At 40.7% G+C, this 19,914-nt stretch overlaps 1 protein-coding gene and 1 long non-coding RNA gene across 2 annotated transcripts; one reads left to right on the top strand and one right to left on the bottom strand.

The window, feature by feature from the left end:
• Positions 1-4,555: 4,555 nt before the first annotated feature.
• RSL1D1 (ribosomal L1 domain containing 1) lies at positions 4,556-16,186 on the bottom strand. Its single transcript, XM_028523202.2, has 9 exons — positions 15,579-16,186; positions 14,713-14,852; positions 12,429-12,567; positions 11,735-11,883; positions 11,544-11,645; positions 9,459-9,552; positions 9,240-9,365; positions 7,124-7,423; positions 4,556-5,150 (listed from the first exon to the last, which is right to left on the bottom strand). The coding sequence occupies exons 1-9, from the start codon at positions 15,675-15,677 to the stop codon at positions 4,824-4,826; spliced, it is 1,476 nt and encodes a 491-aa protein (XP_028379003.1). The 5' UTR covers positions 15,678-16,186; the 3' UTR covers positions 4,556-4,823.
• LOC118499571 lies at positions 16,090-19,494 on the top strand. The gene is made up of 2 exons (XR_004902066.1): positions 16,090-16,280; positions 18,401-19,494. It is a non-coding gene; the product is annotated as an uncharacterized LOC118499571 (long non-coding RNA).
• The last annotated feature ends 420 nt before the right edge of the window (positions 19,495-19,914 follow it).

Raw genomic sequence — 19,914 nt, 5'->3', positions numbered from 1 at the left:
AAAAAGGATCTTGACTGAATGATTGAAATAACATGAATTCTCATTGGCAGAAGTTTTCATCCATCACATTAGGGTTTTTTTTTTTTTTTTAAAAAAGAGTTAATCCAATAATGTAAATGTCTTGCTTCTACAGATTTGGAAGGAACTCTTAATGTGGAGAGACTGGGGCCAAAAGCATGTCACTCACTTGGATGTCCTATTAAACAATGAACAATAAAAAGAGGAAATAAAAGATCTGGTTTACTCTGCTTGTCTTCTAGTTGGCTGTTCCACTTGGTTTCACCTGTGGATGATTTGGGGAAGATGTTACCAAGTGGAGGCAACTTTGCACTACCACACACCTTACACCAGTGTTTCCCAACCCTCCCTTAGCACAGCAATCACTGGCTTCTTATTAAGAACATATTCCTAGGTCCCACCAAGTAAGCAGGTCTGCAGCGGGACCAGGAGTATGCATTTTTCAAAAGGGCCATCCTCCTACCCCCAAGGACTTCTTAACATTTTCTGTGTTTTTAACGATAGACATTTAAAGGAGTAAAGTGAAGAAGGGCTGGCATTTGTCCATCACAACATAATTTCATCAAAGAAAACTAGGAAGACATACAATAGACTAGAAGAAGAAAGAAAAACGTATGCCTAGAAGACATCAGATGGCAAATAAGCATGTCCACACCAGTACCATCAGGGAAATGGAAGCTAAAGCAAGATGCCACTGCATACCTGTTAGAGTGGTCAGCACCAAGTCCTCGTGAGGATGCGGAGCAACAGTAACTCTCACCCATTGCTGGTGGCAATGAAAAATGGAAGGCCACTTTGGAAGACAATTTGGCAGTTTCTTATAGAACGAAACGTACTCTTTTATGATCTAGCAATCCCACTTCTTGGTGTTCATCCAAAGCAATTGAAAACTTATGCTCACACTTAAACTTGTAGAGATGTTTACAGCAGCTTTATTAATAAATGCCAAAAACAGCAGACAATACTATGCCAGACAATAAAATACTTTTCAGCACAAAAAAAGAAATGTGCTATCAAGCCATGAAAAGTCATTAAGGAATACTGAATGCATATGACTAAGTGGGAGAAAAAAACAGTCTGAAGAGGCTGCATACTCTGATTCCAACTACATGACATTCTGAAAGGCAAAACTATTGAGATGATGAAAAGATCAGTGGTTACCATGGGCTCTGGGGAGAGGGGGAGGAGTGAATGGGTGCAGCACAGGTGACTTTTAGGGCAGTGAAAATACTCAGTATACTACCATTATGGATATGTTACTATACATTTGTCCACGTCCATAGATTGTGTAACACTAAGCATGAGCCCTAATGTCAACTATGAACTTGGGTAACAGTGATGTCAAGGTAGGCTCATCAGTTGTAGGAAATGTACCACTCTTGCCCTGACTGGTGTAGCTCAGTGGGTTGGGTATCATCCTGCAAAGTGAAAGGTCATCAGTTCAATTCCTGGTCAAGGCACATGCCTGAGTAGTGGGCCAGGTCCCTGGTTGGGGGCAACTGATTATTTCTCTCCCTCTCTTCCTCCCTTCCCCCCTCTCTAAATAAAACCAATATTTAAAAAACTGTACCACTCTGGGGGGAGATGTTGATATGGGGGCAGCTGGGCAATGTGTGGGGATAGAGAGAGATGGGAAATCTCTGTACCTTAATTTTGCTATGAACCTAAAACTGCTCTAAAAAGTTTGTTTTAAACACACACACACAATACCTCCCTACATTTAGGGATTGTCTCTATTTAAGATTAGTGAAAATGACTGAGTGGTACTATGAGATGCAGAAACCAGAGGCTGAGAATGCCACTTGAAGTAGACTAGGGCTCTTCAAGGTCAAAGCTGTTTTATGTACGTTTCCCAAGTCTAGTACTGTGGGAACTTAGTAGTTAAAGGACATGTGGACAGTTGAATGAATAAAATGAAAACCGGTGTTAACTTTGTAGCTCAGTGGCTGAGATCAAAGAAGTTTCTCGATGGTGTCATTAGTTTGAGTACGCTGGAATAGACTTTGAGGGAAATCTATAAAGAAAAGTTGAGTCTCTTGTCCTTGCCAGATGGCTCAGTTGGTTGGAGCATCATCCCACACACCAAAAGGATGCCAGTTTGATCCCCAGTCAGGGCGCATACAGAGGTTTAAGGTTCAATCCCAGGTCGGGATGCATATGGGAGGCAATTCGGTGTCTTGTATCGACGTTTTCTCTCCCTTCCTCTCTAAAATCAATATATATGCCCTTGGGTGAGAGTTAAACAGTTGTGTCTAATTCATATTATCAGTTAATGTCTTTTGGAAAGCTGAGACATTTTAGGTGAGTTAAAATTATACCTATGCCCTGATAACTTCCTGCAACTTCAGGTATAGTAAATGAGTTATACAAATGGGTATTAATCCTTTTTAAACAATGTGGACTAAGACATAGAATCTGGGGTTAAATATAAACACCTAAATAATTTGTCCTTTTCTCTCTTGGATCATTGTACTGAAATAATAAAAAACAAAATTTTAATTTCTTTAATGCATTAATCCTGCTATGACCCAAGGATGAATGAGAACTTATGGCTCATGAAGTCCTAATTGGGAATCTTGGTGGTGTGAAACTAATTATACGCAGGGAAAATAGTACCACTTAAAGGGAAAAAAATGTAAGTAATTCAGAATCTTCAATATTTAACTAAATGACAAAAAATGTCTTTGATATTTTAAACCCTTAAACACACCCATGACTGAAAAATAGATAAAGGATTTTTGGTTTGGCAATCAGATACTGTGACTTAGCAATTTGAGACTTCCATATGTCTCAAGGAGACTATCAAATACAATGTGACCTTTATTAAATGTTGGGTTGTCCAAAAAGTCCATCTATTTTTTTCTGTAAAATAAAGGACACATTTTTCATTTTCACCAATAACTTTCTTGGTTTGGATACTTTGAGCATGTCGGTTGTCTTCCGCTATTAGCTTCTAGTGGGTAGAGGCCAGGGGTGCTGCTAAACATCTTCCAATGCATCAGACAGCCTCACAGCAAAGAATTATTTGACCAAAATGTTGAGAGTACCAAGAAGCTTCACAAACCACATTCAATCAGTCACAGCACCTTCTCTATACACTGCACAAATCTTTTTTTGCTTTTCAGTTGTTCTTACCTTTCTTGAAATAATAAAGCACAATACACTGAACATGTTGCATATTCTCTTCCATCTTCAGTATTAAAATGGTTGCAGAAAAATTCAATGTTGGTGTTTTTTTCTTTTTAAATGTATGCTGATATGACAGCTGTCACAATTCAATTTAACAAAATTGTTTGAAAGACAACTAAGCACTACTAGACCCATAGTACAGAAAAAAACATAATGGACACTCTGGACAACCCAGTACTCAGCCTGTCTTAAATACATTCAAGGCATTTAAAGATACTAAAATTCTGATGCTCATTAGTTCCCCCAAAACAAACTAACTAAATTTCAAATATTTTCTTCAAAACAAGAATGTGGCAAATGTCTTCCACCAGCTCTGGGCTTGCCCATTAAATCTCAATAGTATGGAGGATGGATCCAGAAACCAGCGCTGACTTGGCAATCATACATTGGCCACATACCCAACCTCTTCCCTTAACCACAAAATTAATATACTGCACAGATTTCCAGTACCCCTCTTGGCTGCTGCTGGGTAAGGTGTCCCCAAAACTTCTTAAGCTTGGGAAATTGAGCACCACGATTTGAACTTTTTCATTTGCAATCTTTCCCATAGAACCTAGTTTCCATGGGAAATGTTGAAGAATTAAATCAAACCCCTACAACACATTATATATTCATTTTTAAAAGCCCGTAAAAACAGAGGAATTACAAATTATTTTGTATATTATAGGTTTTCACAACTTAAAGTTAACATTAGTTTTATTTGTGCTGCTAAAAAGCAACAAGTCTCTCAACTTGAACTGCCCACAACCATAAAGCTTTATTCCTTGTCAGTTTCTAAACCATGTGATCTTTGGAAGCATATCTCACACTGGCCTTCCTGTACTCGTGAGCCCATTACTTCCCACTAGAGATGTGCACTCCAACTCAAACTGCTGAAAGGCTGCGTACCTGAGAAATCATTTACTGCCTCAGTACATATTCAACAACCACCCAAGTGTAACAAGTCTACACTTCCATGTTTCCTATCATAGAGGTGCCAAATCTAAGTAAATCTATACAGGGCGAGGAGTAATCTGGAGGAAGAGTGGAAGGCTTAAGGAAATTTTTTCTTGCTTCTAGCAGGCAGGATTCAATTTGGTGTCTCTGCAAATGACACCATGTTGATTTTCCTTACCAAATGTACACTCAGTGGTTCATAACCTTGGCCAACCACCACCTTTCTAAGACCCACCAGGATAAAGCAGCTCAACATGATGGGCCACAGAACTACAGTTTTCTGTAAATTCCACAATTGATTTGTGTGCAGTAAGCCCATCACTGGCTTGAGGACCAGCTGTGGAAATGTTTGCACAAACTGCTGCTGCTCTGCAGCCAGGTAAGGACAAAGGTCACATCAGAGGCACTCAAGTAAAACAAACAAGATATGGAATAGTTTACTCAGAAGCAAATGTTACACTTTAATAAAAACACTGTATTGCTACTATATTGGCAAATACACAGAAGAGCAATTTAAAACATGGATTCAAACTACTGTTCTTACACCCACAAACATACATCAGAATCACTTGTGGGGGTTTTAAATATTTGAGTTGAGGCCTCTCTCTCAGAGAAAGTTGTGACAGGACCAGGTATTTTCCAAAAGCTTTCCAGGTTTCCTCCTGGTTCAGTCACTGACTTTAGATTGAGGGGAGCACTTTGGGTTTTTTGGGCCATTGTTTGGGAGTGTGGGGAGCTTTCCTTGCCGATTTATTAGCTGTAGTGAAGAACTTGGCCTCTGGTTTTTTGGGTGTCTGTCTTGGGTCTTTTTTCCCCAACTGAGAGTTTCTCTCTTTCTCCACCTCTTCTTTGATTCTTGGCTTCTTCCCTGGGCTTTTACCTGGACTCTTGAGCTCTGCTGTTTTCGGGGTCTCCAAAACTGGAATGGACTTTCTCTTCTTTCCACGAGGTGTGTTGGGACCAGAACCCTTTTTTGGAGACTTCTTTCCTGTGGCATGTTTTTGTATCTAAGTAAAAGAATAAAGTTAGGTCAGGGGGAAAGGAAACCAATGGACAACGTAACTCCAAGAATTACTGTTTGACTATTTAGCTAACCCCCCAAAGGTACATCTTGGCACGATGAAATGAGCAACAGCTTTTCTTTCTGTTGTGCAGACATTTTGAAAGGCAGCTGTATTACATTATTCATGATTACAACGAGAGCCCTGGTGGTCCTCCTGGTCTAATCAAAGGCAAACCATCTTCCCAAATGGCTGAGTGTAGGGCATCCTGGAAGCAGCCACTGGGAGCACAGTAGGAAGACCTGTGAGCTAATCCTGACTCTTACCTTCAGCTGTAAACTCCTTGCAGGTGGGTTAAGGCGTGGGGTTCCCAAACTGTGTGTAAAAACCAACTGAGCAGCCTGTTATAAAAACCCACTTCCTAAGGTTTTATTTGAAGTTCTCTGATGAGTGTGTTACACACCAGGAATCCCGAATTTTTCAAGCACCCCAGATGACTAGTACTGGTGATTTAAGGACAATATTCTAGCAATGGACTATGTCCAACAGGTTATGCAGACCAAAAAAACCTAACCACCAACCAAACAAAACTTTGTTTCCAATAAATTACGGAGAATGTGAAAAACATAAAGAATACTAAAAACAAAACCTGCTAATAACTTTACCACACAATATTAACAACTCTCTGAACAATGATTAAAATTAAAAGAACAAACAATTCTCACACTCTTCCCCCATTAGTATGTATTTAAAAGCAAAACATTATGCCTGCCCTTTCTCCAACTATTTCATTAGTATTTCCTAGCACTATAAACTCTTACTAAACATTATTTCTAGTAACTTTACAGAAACTACTGCAAGGTGCATTAATACTGTTTTCATTTTTTGGCTTTACAGTGAACAATGATGAAACTTCCATATATTATTACCTAGATGGATTCAAAGGGCACAAGCACTTTACAGCTCTTGACAGACAAGACCGTTAGCTATGCTTTGCACTCTTTCATTTCCAACATATCACCTGCCAGCCCCATTATAAGCAAACAGCTTTTTCTAAAACAATTATACTGTGAAGTTCGTATCATAATCATTTATGTTAGCTTCAAGGACACTAAAAAAATTCAGTAGTGCTTTGAGGGCATTTTGAAAGGAATGTTTTCACTAAGAGATATAAATAAATTATAGTACCACTGAAGAGTTTAAGGATCCCTGTTAGGAGGAAATGCCCAACAGGTCAGGTGCTGCAATGGGCCCAGGATGCCCCAGTGCAGGCTATGCCCAGAGGGGCCACAAGTCCTCTGCACACATGGCGGGTAGGAGAGCCTTCTAGACTCTTAGGGACCTATTTCCCTTGTTTTCAAGATTTCCTCCTAATAGTTGCAAGGATACTATATGAATAAAAGCATTATCAAAGGGCCAACATTTAAAAAACTAAGTTCCTTTAAATGACCCTTCTCAGTAAACCTATAAAGTCAGATTTCTGTTAAGATCCACTGGGGGATGAGGTGCTTGAAAGATTTCAGAGGCAGGACCCAGGACCCATGTTTTCCTGGTAGGTTTCCTAAGACTAAATAGGTGGTGATCCAGGACTCACCTTCAGAAACTGAACCACTGCCCCAGCACCCACCCTGGCCTGCTTTTTAAAACCACACGTTAAGTTTCTCAGAATTATTAATATGGTTAAGTCCCCCTTGATTCCAAGGTACACAAAGGCTGTGTTTACTATACGTGGCTCCAATATTTAAACAAAAGGTCAAGTAACTAATGGTGACTATCTTCTGGGTTCTTAGGGTTTGCCCTGGTATTTTTCTCTTTTACTTCAAAATCTTTGATGGAACAGGTTTCCCTTCAAATAGAATTCCACAAACAGTGCCTCCCACCTGTGTTGCACTTCTTCCACCAACACTCAGCAGTGACTGTCTGACACACAGGGGTCACTGAATCAATTTACTGGGAATATTAAATATCAGTAAACATACTTCCATGTTTTCTTTGGTGGGAGTTTCTCCTATTGGAACCAGTAATGGAATTTCTTCTTCAGATTCGTCTTGCACTTTTTGGGGGGCTTTTACTCTGCAGGGCTCTTTCTTCTCAGGCTTGGGGGTCTTTTTCTTCTGGGGTCCAGGGTCCTTTACTGGACCACTGCTAGTTTTAGCGGCCGCCTCCTCTGTGGTTGGGGCTGATGTAGCCTTGCTAGTCTGTTTCATTAGCTTTCTGTTTCTTTTCTTCCCCTTTCGTTTTTCATTATATTCTTTTCGCTTTTGTATTTTCTTTTCTTCCTACCGAAAAACCAAATGTAATTTTAGGAGATGCTTTATTTGGAAAATAAATAACAGAGATTTAGCACCTATAGTTCTGATTACTTGTAAGCTCCCTGAAAGGGCTCTGACCCGTACATACAAGCTCTGATAAAGCAAACCCCATCATCAGCACTTGCACCTCATCTCCACTTTGTTTTTGAGTCATGGCCACCTATACATTTCATGTGGGCAATTACATGTCAGTACTCAAAATCTGGGTATCTGAAGTACAGAGTTGCAGGTTTTGTGAAAGTCAACTTCATTATAGGTGAGTTAAGAATTATCTTAGACTGCATAGTATGTGACATGATTATATCTCAATCTGTTACAAAAATAAACAAACAAAAACAAAACAAACAAAAATGCCAACAAAAACAAAAAACCCTCACCATTCTTTTCCTACTTTAAGTTGTGGTTGCAAGTTAAAACAGTAAAAAATTCCAGAGGTCCATAATCCTTACCACAGAGTACTGTTAAATAACATCTATTGTATCGTCCAAATTCCACTTTAACCAGCAAATTCCTACATCTTTGCAAAACCCTCAACTGAACCTGCTGAGAGATGGCAAAAAATCCCGACTTCCTGCTTTCTATAATAGCAGTCTATATTATTTCTGATCATACTCCAAATAAAAACAAGTAAAAGGGCAAGGTAAAAATATTTAAAATTGTTTTCCTTTTTTTTTGTAAAAGCACCAATAAGCTAATTATACTGTAAGAAATTAAAAATTCGGATCCCATGGAGTGAGCCCAAATCCATTTTTGCCCATTAAAGTATCTCCTGATTACTAACTTTTGTTTTAACAGCCATGTGAGACTCGGGGTTGGGGGTAAGTATGCAAAGGGAAACCAAATCCTAGCACCCACACTGAACAGGGAGTCTAAGAGGAAACCCCCCTCACAGTAAGCTGGGGCCGGTGAGTTCTACCTTTAGGACAAAGACAGACAGAAAGTTCTGCAGGTTTAGCACCACACTTTGTTTTGTCCCTCAGGGATCCTCAAGCTTTGGATGTGCTTTCAGGTGGTCCAAACTGAGAGTGGTGCCCCCAGGTACCCAGCAGACATAAATGTCTGCCCCAGAGAAAGGATCTTCACCCTACACCTCAAATTATTTCTACAAATAATTTTCCAAGTGGCACAACCACTAGGCAATCAGAGAACCAAATAAATAAGGAACCAGCCTTCTACTGGAATTAGCAGATGACTATCAGTAATTATGCTTAATATTTTAAGAATCAAGACTACTTACATATAACAGGAAACCAAAAGAAGCCAAGCCAATTTGAAAAAGAACAAAACATGTAACTTCTTGAAGTAAAAAAAGAAAAAGACCCGTTAAAAACTCATCGGACACAATTAACATGGATGAAGAAAGAATAAACAAACTAGGAGGTTGGTCTAACAAAGAGCAAAAATTCTTTTATCTCATTCTGACTTTCCCAATAGCACCTGTTAGCACTGAAAACATACAAATCAAAAACAATAGGTACCTGTTAGCCTAATAGAATCTTAAATTTGTCCATAAATAACAAAGGACTTCTTTCTAAGCCTAATTAGACCTTTAAAGAGAAATTAAAACACCTAACTTATCATAAACATCAGATATTTACATCCTATCGTACTTTATTCGCATCAATATTAACTAACTTCATATATAAAGAGGGAACAACAAACACAAATGCACAACCACTGGAAGTGACTGAAAGACAAGTCATGCAGGAATGGTAACCTCACTCTCTCTGGGCAGCATTTACATCTGTGGTTACATCTATCCAGTATTTAAAATACTACTCACTTTTTTCTTCTGACCAGGAGTGCACACTCCTTTGGCTTCATCCCGACTGCTGACAAATGAAGAAAAGACAGGCAGGGCAACAGATCTCTCAGTTTTCACATACAAGAGTTTCACACTTTCCCACTTCTGAAACAAACAAAAAGAAGAGTAATATAACCTATGCATGCTTTGTTTCTTTTCATGAACAATCAATCAGTTGATGCATCTGCAAGACCATACCTCTGGCAATTTCTGTGAAAGCATTTTCGTCACAGCAACAACGTTTTCGGTGATGTGCTGAGCCTGCATTCCAGTATGACCGATGCGTATAGTGCTGAAATTTAATAAAGTTTCAGACAAACAAGATTTTAAAAAATAATTCTTCAAAATAAGGCACAGGCAGGTATGTGAGAAAATATATACAACCCTAAAAAAAAACAACACAGTCCACTGAATCAGCCCACAGCTTTTCTGAGGACAACTACCTCTGGCAGCAACCGCTCTCAAAAGGAAAGGCTCCCAGGAGGGCTGCTTGCTTTGTCTTCAGAGTCCCACTGCCCTGACCCAGCTGTCACCTCTAAAACAAGTAGTTCTTCTCCCTCTTAAGAATCGGTCTTCATGCCAAGAGCATGACCATCCCTTCAGTTGAAGCAGAGTGCAGACATAAGCCAACTGGGAAGCAGAAGTACCCAACTGCTTAGCCACTGGGTCCACCTTTCGCTGCCAGTCCCTATCTTCCCCACCATGGGAGCCAAAAGGCAGGTGTCTCAGAAGCATGGTGAGACATGGGCTGGTGCTCCCACCTCCTTCCAAGCAAAGGGGCTGTGACCATCCTCTGTGCCCACTGACACTTACATGAAAGCATACCTTTGCTTTGCAGATGGAAAAATAGCAAGAAGGGAGGGAGGAAGGAGGAGAGAATGAGGGAAAGAGGAAGGGAGGTAGACATCAGGAAGGGGAAGTTAAAGAAGGAGAGAGTGGGAAGGGGAGAAGGAAGATAGAAAACTACTATGTTAGGAAAAGGTAGGGACGGAGATAAAAGAATGCTTTAGGCTTTTGTATTGTTTTTATTAGTTGTCCATAATGTTTCTTAATCTGTAAATATGGCTTGGAAAAACCTTAGGGGCAGAAAACTGCTACTCCTTTATCTGGCTACATGGTGCTGTCCCCTTCTCCCAGCTACTCACTGATCCCATGAACCAGGCCTCTGACCTTCTGGCTAACTGCTTCCCACGAGCCATTACTTTGATGTCAGCCTCTAACCAAAGAGTAGGGGTCCAGGCCTGATGAACAACTCTTCTCAGCTACCTAATGACACCCAATTAAGGGACTTCACATCTGAAGGCAGAAGGCTACACCAGAGCCCGCCTGTTTTACCCAAATTCCATTCAGCCCTACTTAGAAACACTCTGCCAAGGGCTGGCCTCTCTGGTGCATAGAGTCAAGAAACCCTGGTGATCCTATTTTATGGTATGTGTGAACCTGGGTACACATGGACTCCTGGGTATCTTTGGGAGGAAGGATCATACTCTACAGCTCTGCCCTACTGGCAGCTGCCCAATTCCACACCAAGGTGCCCAAATCAGCAATCTAAATATTTTACAAAATGATTTTGAATATGTTTAAAGTGAGACTGAAGTAGACCTTCATATTAAAGAATATGATGCTGGTAACATGAAAGCCCAGAGCCACTGACAGTCTCAAAGCACTGATCTTATTCTCTTTGCTATCCTTAATCTAGAGGTACCCTATCCAGTAATGTTAAGTATTAGCCACTAGGCATATGTGCCTGTTCTAATTTAAATTAATTAAAATCCAGTAAAATAAGAAATCTGGTTCCTCAGCTGCAGCAGCCACATTTCAAGTACTCACCAACCATACATGGCCAATGACTCCTGCAGGAGACAGCAGGGATACAAACCATTTCCATCTCTGTAGAAAGTTCTATGGGACAGCACTGTTCTAGAGAATTTAATACCTCTAAGGCAGGAGTATCAAATTCACTTTCACCGGGGGCCATATCAGCCTCACAGTTGCCTTCAAAGGGCTGAATGTAATTTTAGGACTATATAACTGTAACTACTCCTTAACAGTTAGGTGAGAGCTCGGTGCTGCCACCAGGTAGAAACAAGGTGCTGGGCTGGATAAGACAAGGTGGAGGGTTGGATTCGGCCTGCAGACCTTGTGTTTGCCATCTGTGGTCTAAGGAATGAACTTTAGTTTTGACAGAAGGACCTGGTTTTATGAGCACTATCTTATAAAAATGTTTATAAAATCATTATTAAATAGACTAAACACAGGTACACATTGACCCCTTTTACCAACCTGCAAGAACCACTTTTAGAGATGTTTAAGACAGTTCCACCTATCGATGCGTTGATCTCTTTGGAAAGATTTTTGGCTTTAAGGTTTACAGGTACTGGAACTCTGTAACAAGACAGAGGCATTTAGAGCACAATGTATATACACCTATAAATTTTGTGCTGCTCAAGTCCAGGCACTGCTCAGAAGCTTACTTCTTTCTCTTATAAAAATGTCTCCCGAGGTGTGAGGGTAAGAGCCGCCTGATTCTTGCATCAGTAAGGAAGAGGTCGAAACTACCCAGGAGGCGGAGTTTGGCCTCATAGGCTTTATACTCCTTTTTTAAAGTTCGGAAGGGGATAACCTAGAAAACATTGTACACAAAAAGTTAAGCAAATGAACAACAGCAAAAATAAATATTTGGGCAACAATTTGTATTCCGATTTTAAAATGTCCTGGAGCCACTCCTTAGTGAACATGTGAGAGCCTAAAATGTGCCCGGCACTATGCTAAATGCGGAGAACATGGAGACAAATGACATGGGACTTCAGCTAAAGAATCAGTAACAACTACAAAACAGGGTGAGAAGTGCCAAGTCAGAAGCAAACACAGGATGCTCTGGAAGTACAGAGGAAATGACATAATGGAGCAACTATGTCAGATCTTCAAGAACGTTACTGATGTTCACAGTGAACTTTGGGTCAACAAACCTAGACACCTCAGCCATTATAGGAAAGATGGAATATGCCCTACCTAAAGTCAAGGAGAAAGAAATTAAAAATTAAAAAAATTAAAATTAATCATTAAATTCCTAGGAGAGATATATTAGGTAATGTAGCAATGTATTACTTATCACTCCAACTGAATCAAATCTTTTAATTGTCTTGAAAATATTAACCTGTTCCCTACCTGAGAAATGGTTTTCACTCCATGGTTGTTTAAAAGCTTCTTATAAAAACATTCTGTCTTTTCAGGTGTTACATTGGGTTCGTCCTTAGTGAATAAACAGATATCTGCTAAATCTGATCGAATACCATGAGGCAAGGACCTGCAAAATACATGAGAAGGAACCAAGCAGTAAAGCATTATTATACACAGAATGTCTGTTTATACTCCACAGAGTACACAAGAAATTTATTGTCATTTCAATAAACTTCATTCACATTAATTAATACTACAGCAAATACTATACTGAGAACATTTAAAAATATATTTGGTTTTCAATGGTACAGAAGAGAGATTTAAGGTCAAGTAAGTCACCAAATACCCATATGGCAAAATATCAATTAATATTTGAAATATAGTAAGAGTCCAAATACAAAGACACCCAAAATAGCTCATATGTAAAACTATTATTTTATGTGTTACTATATATATACATGTCCTATAACGTGCTAGAATTGATTTTCATACAGACAATTCTGGTTCAGAACTTCACAAAACTCTAAGCTTGCTCCATAAACAACACAGCTCTTAAGAGGTGAAACAGAATACATGCCACAAACCAAGAGGGACCAGCAAGTGTTCTGTTATTATTGTGTTAAGATTTTTAAAATTTTCCAATTAAAAACATTTTTATTGATTGATTTTCATAAAGAGAAACACTGATTTGTTGTTCCACTTATTTATGCATTCACTGGTTGACACTTGTATGTGCCCAGACCCAGGATCAAACCCACAACCTTGGGTATCAGGACGATGCTCAAACCAACAGTTACCCGGCTAAGGTATCTGCTGAGTCTTAAAAAGATAAGTTTTGATGAACTTACTAGGCCTACATGTTCTGAGGAAACAGTTTTTTAGTTTAAGAAGAGACAGCAATACACAGTAGCACGACTTGCCAAACCAGATGGGAAGTGCTGTGAAGCTGGTACGTGGCAGAAATCACTAAGAGGAAAGCAGTTGGGAAAATATTCTATAGACAATAAGAGGGCTTTCCGAAGGAAAAAGAGTAAAGGTGTGAAATAAAGAATGCAGGAAGGACACATAAAACAGTAACTAAGGCAATTTGGCTGAGGCAGGTTTGTGAACATTAGTTAACAGAGATTCTGAGGATCAACAGGATCTTTCCAATTTGTAATAATTCCTACCACCTTTACTGCTTTCTTTAGCAGAGCTGGCTTTCTGATACTTAGGAAATGAGTCTCTGCAGAGAGGCAGTGTTATTAAATAGAATACAGGACACCCAGTTAAATTTTAATTATTTTTAAAGTAAAAGTAGGTCCCAAATATTACATGGGACCTATTTATACTAAAAAACTACTAGTGTTTTTATTTAAGTCTGGTCATTGCAGAGTGGGCATCTCTGACCTAACAGCTCTGCAATAAAGAATGTGTAATTATTGCCCTGGCCGGTATGGCTCCATTGGTTGTTGTGGTGTCCCATAGCCAAAAAGTTGTGGATTTGATTCCTGGTCCCAGTCAGGGCACTTGCCTAGGCTGTCCCTTCAATCCTCAGTCTGGGTGCATACAGAAGCAGCCAGTTGGTGTTTCTCTCTCACTCTAATGTTTCTCTCTCTCTCCCTCTTTCTCTAAAAGCAATGAAATAATGTCCTCAGGTGAGGATTAAAAAAATGTGTTAATTCTATTGGCTTCTTTTCTATAAGGAGTCTGCTGCTAAGTTTTTAACAGTATAGAAAAGCAAGTCCAGGATATCAGAGTTTAAACTTGGAACTACCTTGACATGGAAAGGTAAACCGATTCTATGAAAGCACAAAAGCTGTCTAACCTATTCTAATCTTTATTCTCTCAAAAACTGGGTTTCAAATTCAATAGAACTGCTTAAAATTGTCCACCAAGCCCTCAGAAAACTGGTGAAATATCTAGAAAATTTAAGCCCATTTTTAAAGAGAGAGTAAGAGAGGGAAAAAGGGAGAGAAACGTCAATGTGTGGTTGCCTCTCCCTGCCGCCCCCACCCTGCCCCCACTGGGGACCCAGCCTGCATGCAGGCATGAGCCTCTACTGGGAATCCAACCGGAGACCCCCTGGTTGGCAGGCCAGCGCTCAATCCACTGAGCCACACCAGCCAGGGGTGAATTCCTATTTTTTTTTTTTAGGCACAACTATTTATATCAACTTGGATTTTTATTTTGAGTTTGCAAAGTTTCCATTAGAAACTAAGTTGCAGTTAAAGCTATACAGAATTGACAAAACAGATAAAAAAAACAGCAAAGGCAGAAAACCAGAACTTACAATCTGACCCTTAGCTCTTTACTTGGAATTTTCCATAATACCACCATTAAAAAGAAATTTTCTTTCTCGTTCAAAAGCAATCCATTCGCGTTTTTCCTGGACCTGGAATGTGCCAACAGAGCTTCCACTGCCTTTCTGATCTGCAAAGTGGAAATACACAAATAAACTAAATCTCTATCTAATTTAGCATTTGCCCTCTTCTCACACCCTTTCCCTTTTTTTTTTTCTGCTCCAGTTCCATTTTAATAGGCAACCTCCACAACAATAGTTATTAGGAACCTGAAATTTGTAATCGCAGGAATGTAAAAATCCATCAGAAACCACCTAAGATCCCATTCTAACACTCATTTGAGAAAAAGTGCCAGATGGAACATGCTTCTGTTCGTGACGAAGGCAGTAAACAGGAGAGATTGGGTAGTAAACGCGCGACACTCTGCAACTAGCATTAACTGAGCGCTTACTATGTGCCAGGCCTTTGGCTACAACCCTTTACGTGCATTACCTCCTCTGATACTGGAAAGCGGAAGGTAAGAGAGCCCATTTTATATACTAGATAACCGAGGCTTGCAAAATTAAGCGCCTTAGTCGTAGTCAAACGGTAGGGAAGGAGAGCCTGGTCTATTTCACCCCCGAGAGTCCTACACTATACCTGCAATACAACTCAAAAGAGCCAGGCCGCAGGGCTAGGATAAGCGGGCACCTACCCGCGTGTCTAAAAGAGTGGGCAGGCTGACAGCACTGCGAACTAGTGACCCTTTCAAAGCTCCGGGGGCATCCAAGGAGGCTCGGAGTCCGCCTGGGGCACCACGCGCATCGCAAGGCCGCGGCCACCTCGGTTCCGTAACCCCTCCCCAAGGGACTCTCACCTGCCCTTTATCCAGCTGTTCCAGTGAGGCTGGGGTCGCTGAAGTCAAGGCTGAAGTTGCGGTTGAGGTTGCGACGGGAGTTGAAGCCGAGTCTTCCATCTCTCCGCGTCTCACCTCGTGCAGACTCGCGTGCAGGATCCCACAGCTAATTCTTCGTGCGCACGCGCGAGTCCAGGCCTATAGCCGGAAGTTAGGGAGTAGGGTGCGGAATCCTTGCGTCACTTCCGGGCGTCGCGCCACGGAGGTTTGGCGGGCCGGAGCAAACGGAGTGTTGTTCAGTGTACAGCCGGGGTGTCTTCTCTGAGCTAATACGTCTGCTTCCCTTTTGCTCTGTGTTTCCTTGAGTGTTGGGGAGCAGCCTGGCGATTTTGGTTTCTCTTTCACAAATTACATCCGGCAAGCGCCTGGAGGCGGTAGAGGAGGCCTGTCCACTCCCCCAGTGAGGGTCTCTGGCTCTCCGTGGACCCCGCCTTCGGGCAGGCCGCGAGGGGCGTCGGGAGAGCGGGGAGTTCTGGCCCTATCATGCAGCTGCCGTGTGACTGGCCGAACCTCTTACGTTGCCCAGGCAGTTTCCTTGTACGCGGAGGTGGCAAGAACCTCCCCACCGCTGGTGGGAATTCTGTGGAATCGTCGTTAAGAGGTATGGGGCCCTGGACGAGGAGCCAGAGCCAATGAGAGCTTCGGGTGTCACAGTGGTGGGAGGTAAGAGAATATAAACATAATCGTGCAGGCAGGAATACGGTGGAAAGTCTGTCTCCTGTCCCACATCCCCAGAAGTGACCACTGTTAACTGTTTCTAACTGTTTCTCCTGGAATTTTCCAGAGGTATTCTAGGCATGTTTAGTAAATAGTTATAATTCTTTCTCTCTGTGTATGGATGGATTTAAATTTAATCTCTTTTCCTTTAAACATACGTGGTAGCTTAGTATACTCATTGTTCTATACACTGACTTCCTCATAATATATTTTGGAGGTTGGCTAAGTTAGTACATAATGGTCTGCCTCATCTTTTTAACTCCGAATGACCTTCCTGCATGTAGATAAGCAATAGTTTATTTAGCGTTTTTGATGGAAATTTAGGATGGTTCTAGTTTTGGAACTAGCTGTGGAAATTTTTGAGTGATAAAGAATGAGAACAGGCTTTTCATGTCAGTGTTCCAAAAAAAACAACAAAAAACAAAACCCTTCCTCCATATTGCCAAAGCTGGAGGAATGGGTGTCCAGCTGCTGATCTCTCATAATCACTTTATCTTTGATCAACTTATAGAAGAAAAATTTAAAAGATTTTGTTTACTTATTTTTAGATGGAGTGGAAGGGAGGGGGAAGGAGAGGGAGAGAAACGTTGATGCAGGAGAGATACATCGATGGGTTGCCTCTCTGTGCCCTCATGTGGGTACCTGGTGGGTAATCCAGGCATGTGCCCTGACTGGGAGTAGAACTGGTGACCTTTCAGTCAGTCCCCAGGCCAACATTCAATCCACTGAGCCACACTAGCCAGGGCAGAAGAAATTTTCTTAACTCTTTGGTACCTACTCTCACTTGTCTATTCTAGAATCTAGTATAAGATGGAATTAGTTTTTGCACAAGATTATGAATTGTTATATTAAACTTCACTTACCAATGCTTTCTAGTATGTGAAAAGACCATTAGGGTTGTTAGATGTTTGTCACCTGCATTCAAGATTGAAAATGAGACTTCTAGGCCAAGGGAATGATATGAATTCAGGTGCAAGAGCACACTGGTGTTTGGAAGTAGTAAGTGGCTGGATCAGGAATTTGCAGAGGGAGGAATGGGAAATGAAGGTAAAACGAATTAAGGAATTAATTCATTATCAAGCTGAGGCTTTATACTTTTGAGAAATCATAGATAGAAGGTTTTGAACCAGTGCTAGGGAAGAGGAGGTAGTGATGAATTATAACTTGAGGAAAGTTAATATGGGTGTGGTATTATGGTGGTTTAAAAAATGTCACATACCCACAAATTCTTAGATATTGTAGTAATGGACCTTCATTCTCCTCCACCTGTGTGTGGGCTGGACTCAATGACTTGGTTCTATCAAACAGCATATATACCAGACGTTATAAGACATCACTTCTGAGGTTAGGTTATAAAAAGACTGTAGTTTCTATCCTGAGTATACCTTTCCCTTCCACCCCTCTTTCCTTGTCTTTCCTATTTCACAGTACTTGCTCTCAGTGAAGGCAGCTGCCATGTCTTGAAACTGCTCAGGCAGCCTGCTGGCAACCACTTGAGTGAGCCTGGACATGGATCCTCCCCCAGTCAAACCTTGAGATGACCGCAAACTTGCTCTTTATGCTCTTTTCACATACTAGAAAGCATTGGTAAGTGAAGTTTAATGTAACAATTCATAATCTTGTGCAAAAACTAATTCCATCTTATGTTAGATTCTAGAATAGACAAGTGAGAGTAGGTACCAAAGAGTTATGATGTAGAAATTGAGATTTTATTTATTTTTAGGGAGAGCGGGAGGGAGGGAGGAAGAGAGGGAAAGAAACAGCCAATATGAGAAATATCGATTGCTTGCATCTTGCACGCATCCTGACCAGAGACCAAACCTGGAACCCAGGCACCGGTCTGACTGGGAATGGAACCAGCAACCTTTCACTATGTTGGATGATGCTCAACCAACTGAGCCACATCAGTCAGGGCAGGATGACCACAAACTCTTGAAACACACTGAGCTAGACCCACCTAGCTATGCTGCTTCGATTCCTGATCTGTAAAAATAGTGATTATAACTGCAGAATCCACGCAAATTGGCTCTATCCTATTTCTAACAAGATACTGAGTTGCTTTTCAGAGACAGCAAACCAAAACCACAAGTCATGCATGCAGCAGAAGCATGTTCAGAGGAGACAATTTGACCTCCAGATGTACCCAGAACCAAAAGACTGGGACATGAATGGAACTTGAACACTGGAACCCTTTTAGAAGCAAAGGGTTAGTTGGTTGTCCTAGGATTTGGTGATGAAGCCCCTTATCATATCTTACCATAAATGGCCAAGGTCCAAAGCTCTTCAATCAAAACCTGCCCCACAGCACTTCTGTATACCTGCCTGTTCCCTGTTCCTCCAACCTCTTAAAACTTGCCCTGGACCAGAAGACAGATTTGAGCCTTGTTTCCTGTCTAACCTTGCTGGTTGACTTTGCAATAAAACAAACCTTGTATTTTCTTAAAAGCAAACGTTGTAGTATCGGCTTTTATGTGCATTGGGCAGTGAGTCCTTGCTTGGTGATTGGGAGTAATTTGTTATCCATGAACAGATAATAGAAATTTGTAGACCTCCCATCTTCAAACCCATCAACTGTGTTGATGTAGAAATTGGGGCCTCCCAACCAACACGTCCCACCATAAACTCATTCTCTTTCCCTCAAACCTGCTTCTGTTTTGTCTCAATCATTGGCACCACCAACTGCATGCGTAGTTGCCCAGAATATGGGAGTCATCTTTTCTTCTCATCCCCCCAATATAGTCTTTTTATTCCTTTTAAATATCTCTTGAATTTATCTGATTCTTTTTATCCCTTCTACCTTGTAGTGCAGACCATCACTTTTTCCCCTAATAGTCTCCTGGGTTGTCTTCCTACCTCCAGTTTTGCATCTTGTCCATTCTCTGCCCTTCAGTTGGAATGATCTTTGTAAAGCTGATTATATCAAACCTGATCATGCTTACAGTAATTGCCAGTCAAAATAGACAGTTCTTGTAAAGGAATACTACAGGTAGTTACAATAGAACTGAATATTAAAGGAAAGTAATTATCTTGAGCCAAATATGTAAATTAGGTTTTAAGAATTAATATGTACTGTGACATCTGAGGAACAAATCAAAGTAATTAGAGTGTATACTCCTAATGGCCATCATTTATTTTAGATTGGGAAGTATATAGTTCATTACAAGGCTACAGCATACAAGGTATTGATGCTAGTTTTCAGAGAACTTGTCTCTGAAACTGGTTCCATGGGCCAAAAAGTGTAAAATTCTCTAGTCAGTGCCTATGTATAGTTTGATGCCCAACCACAACATTTAAGAAAGTTGTTCTTTCAACAACACATGTTGGATGGACAGGGTTGGAGACCTGGTCATTTAATAGAAAAGTGTGGGAAATGTAATGCTATTTAGAACTTTCATGTGAACTGCTTTGATAGCAAGCTTGCTCGTAAGTTTTAAGCTTAGATTTATTTAATGCTGAATAGAGACTAACATAATAGACACTAACAAAACCTTGAAGTGTTTCCTTTCCCTTGAAGTTAAACAAGAACTCACCCCAACTCCGTAATAAAAGATGATTATATACAGCACTGGCTGGGGTGGCT

The sequence above is a fragment of the Phyllostomus discolor genome, chromosome 3 (assembly GCF_004126475.2).
Source record: "Phyllostomus discolor isolate MPI-MPIP mPhyDis1 chromosome 3, mPhyDis1.pri.v3, whole genome shotgun sequence".
Taxonomy (NCBI): domain Eukaryota; kingdom Metazoa; phylum Chordata; class Mammalia; order Chiroptera; family Phyllostomidae; genus Phyllostomus; species Phyllostomus discolor.
Note: the sequence above shows the minus strand (reverse complement) of the source record. Positions and strands in the feature narration are given on the sequence as shown.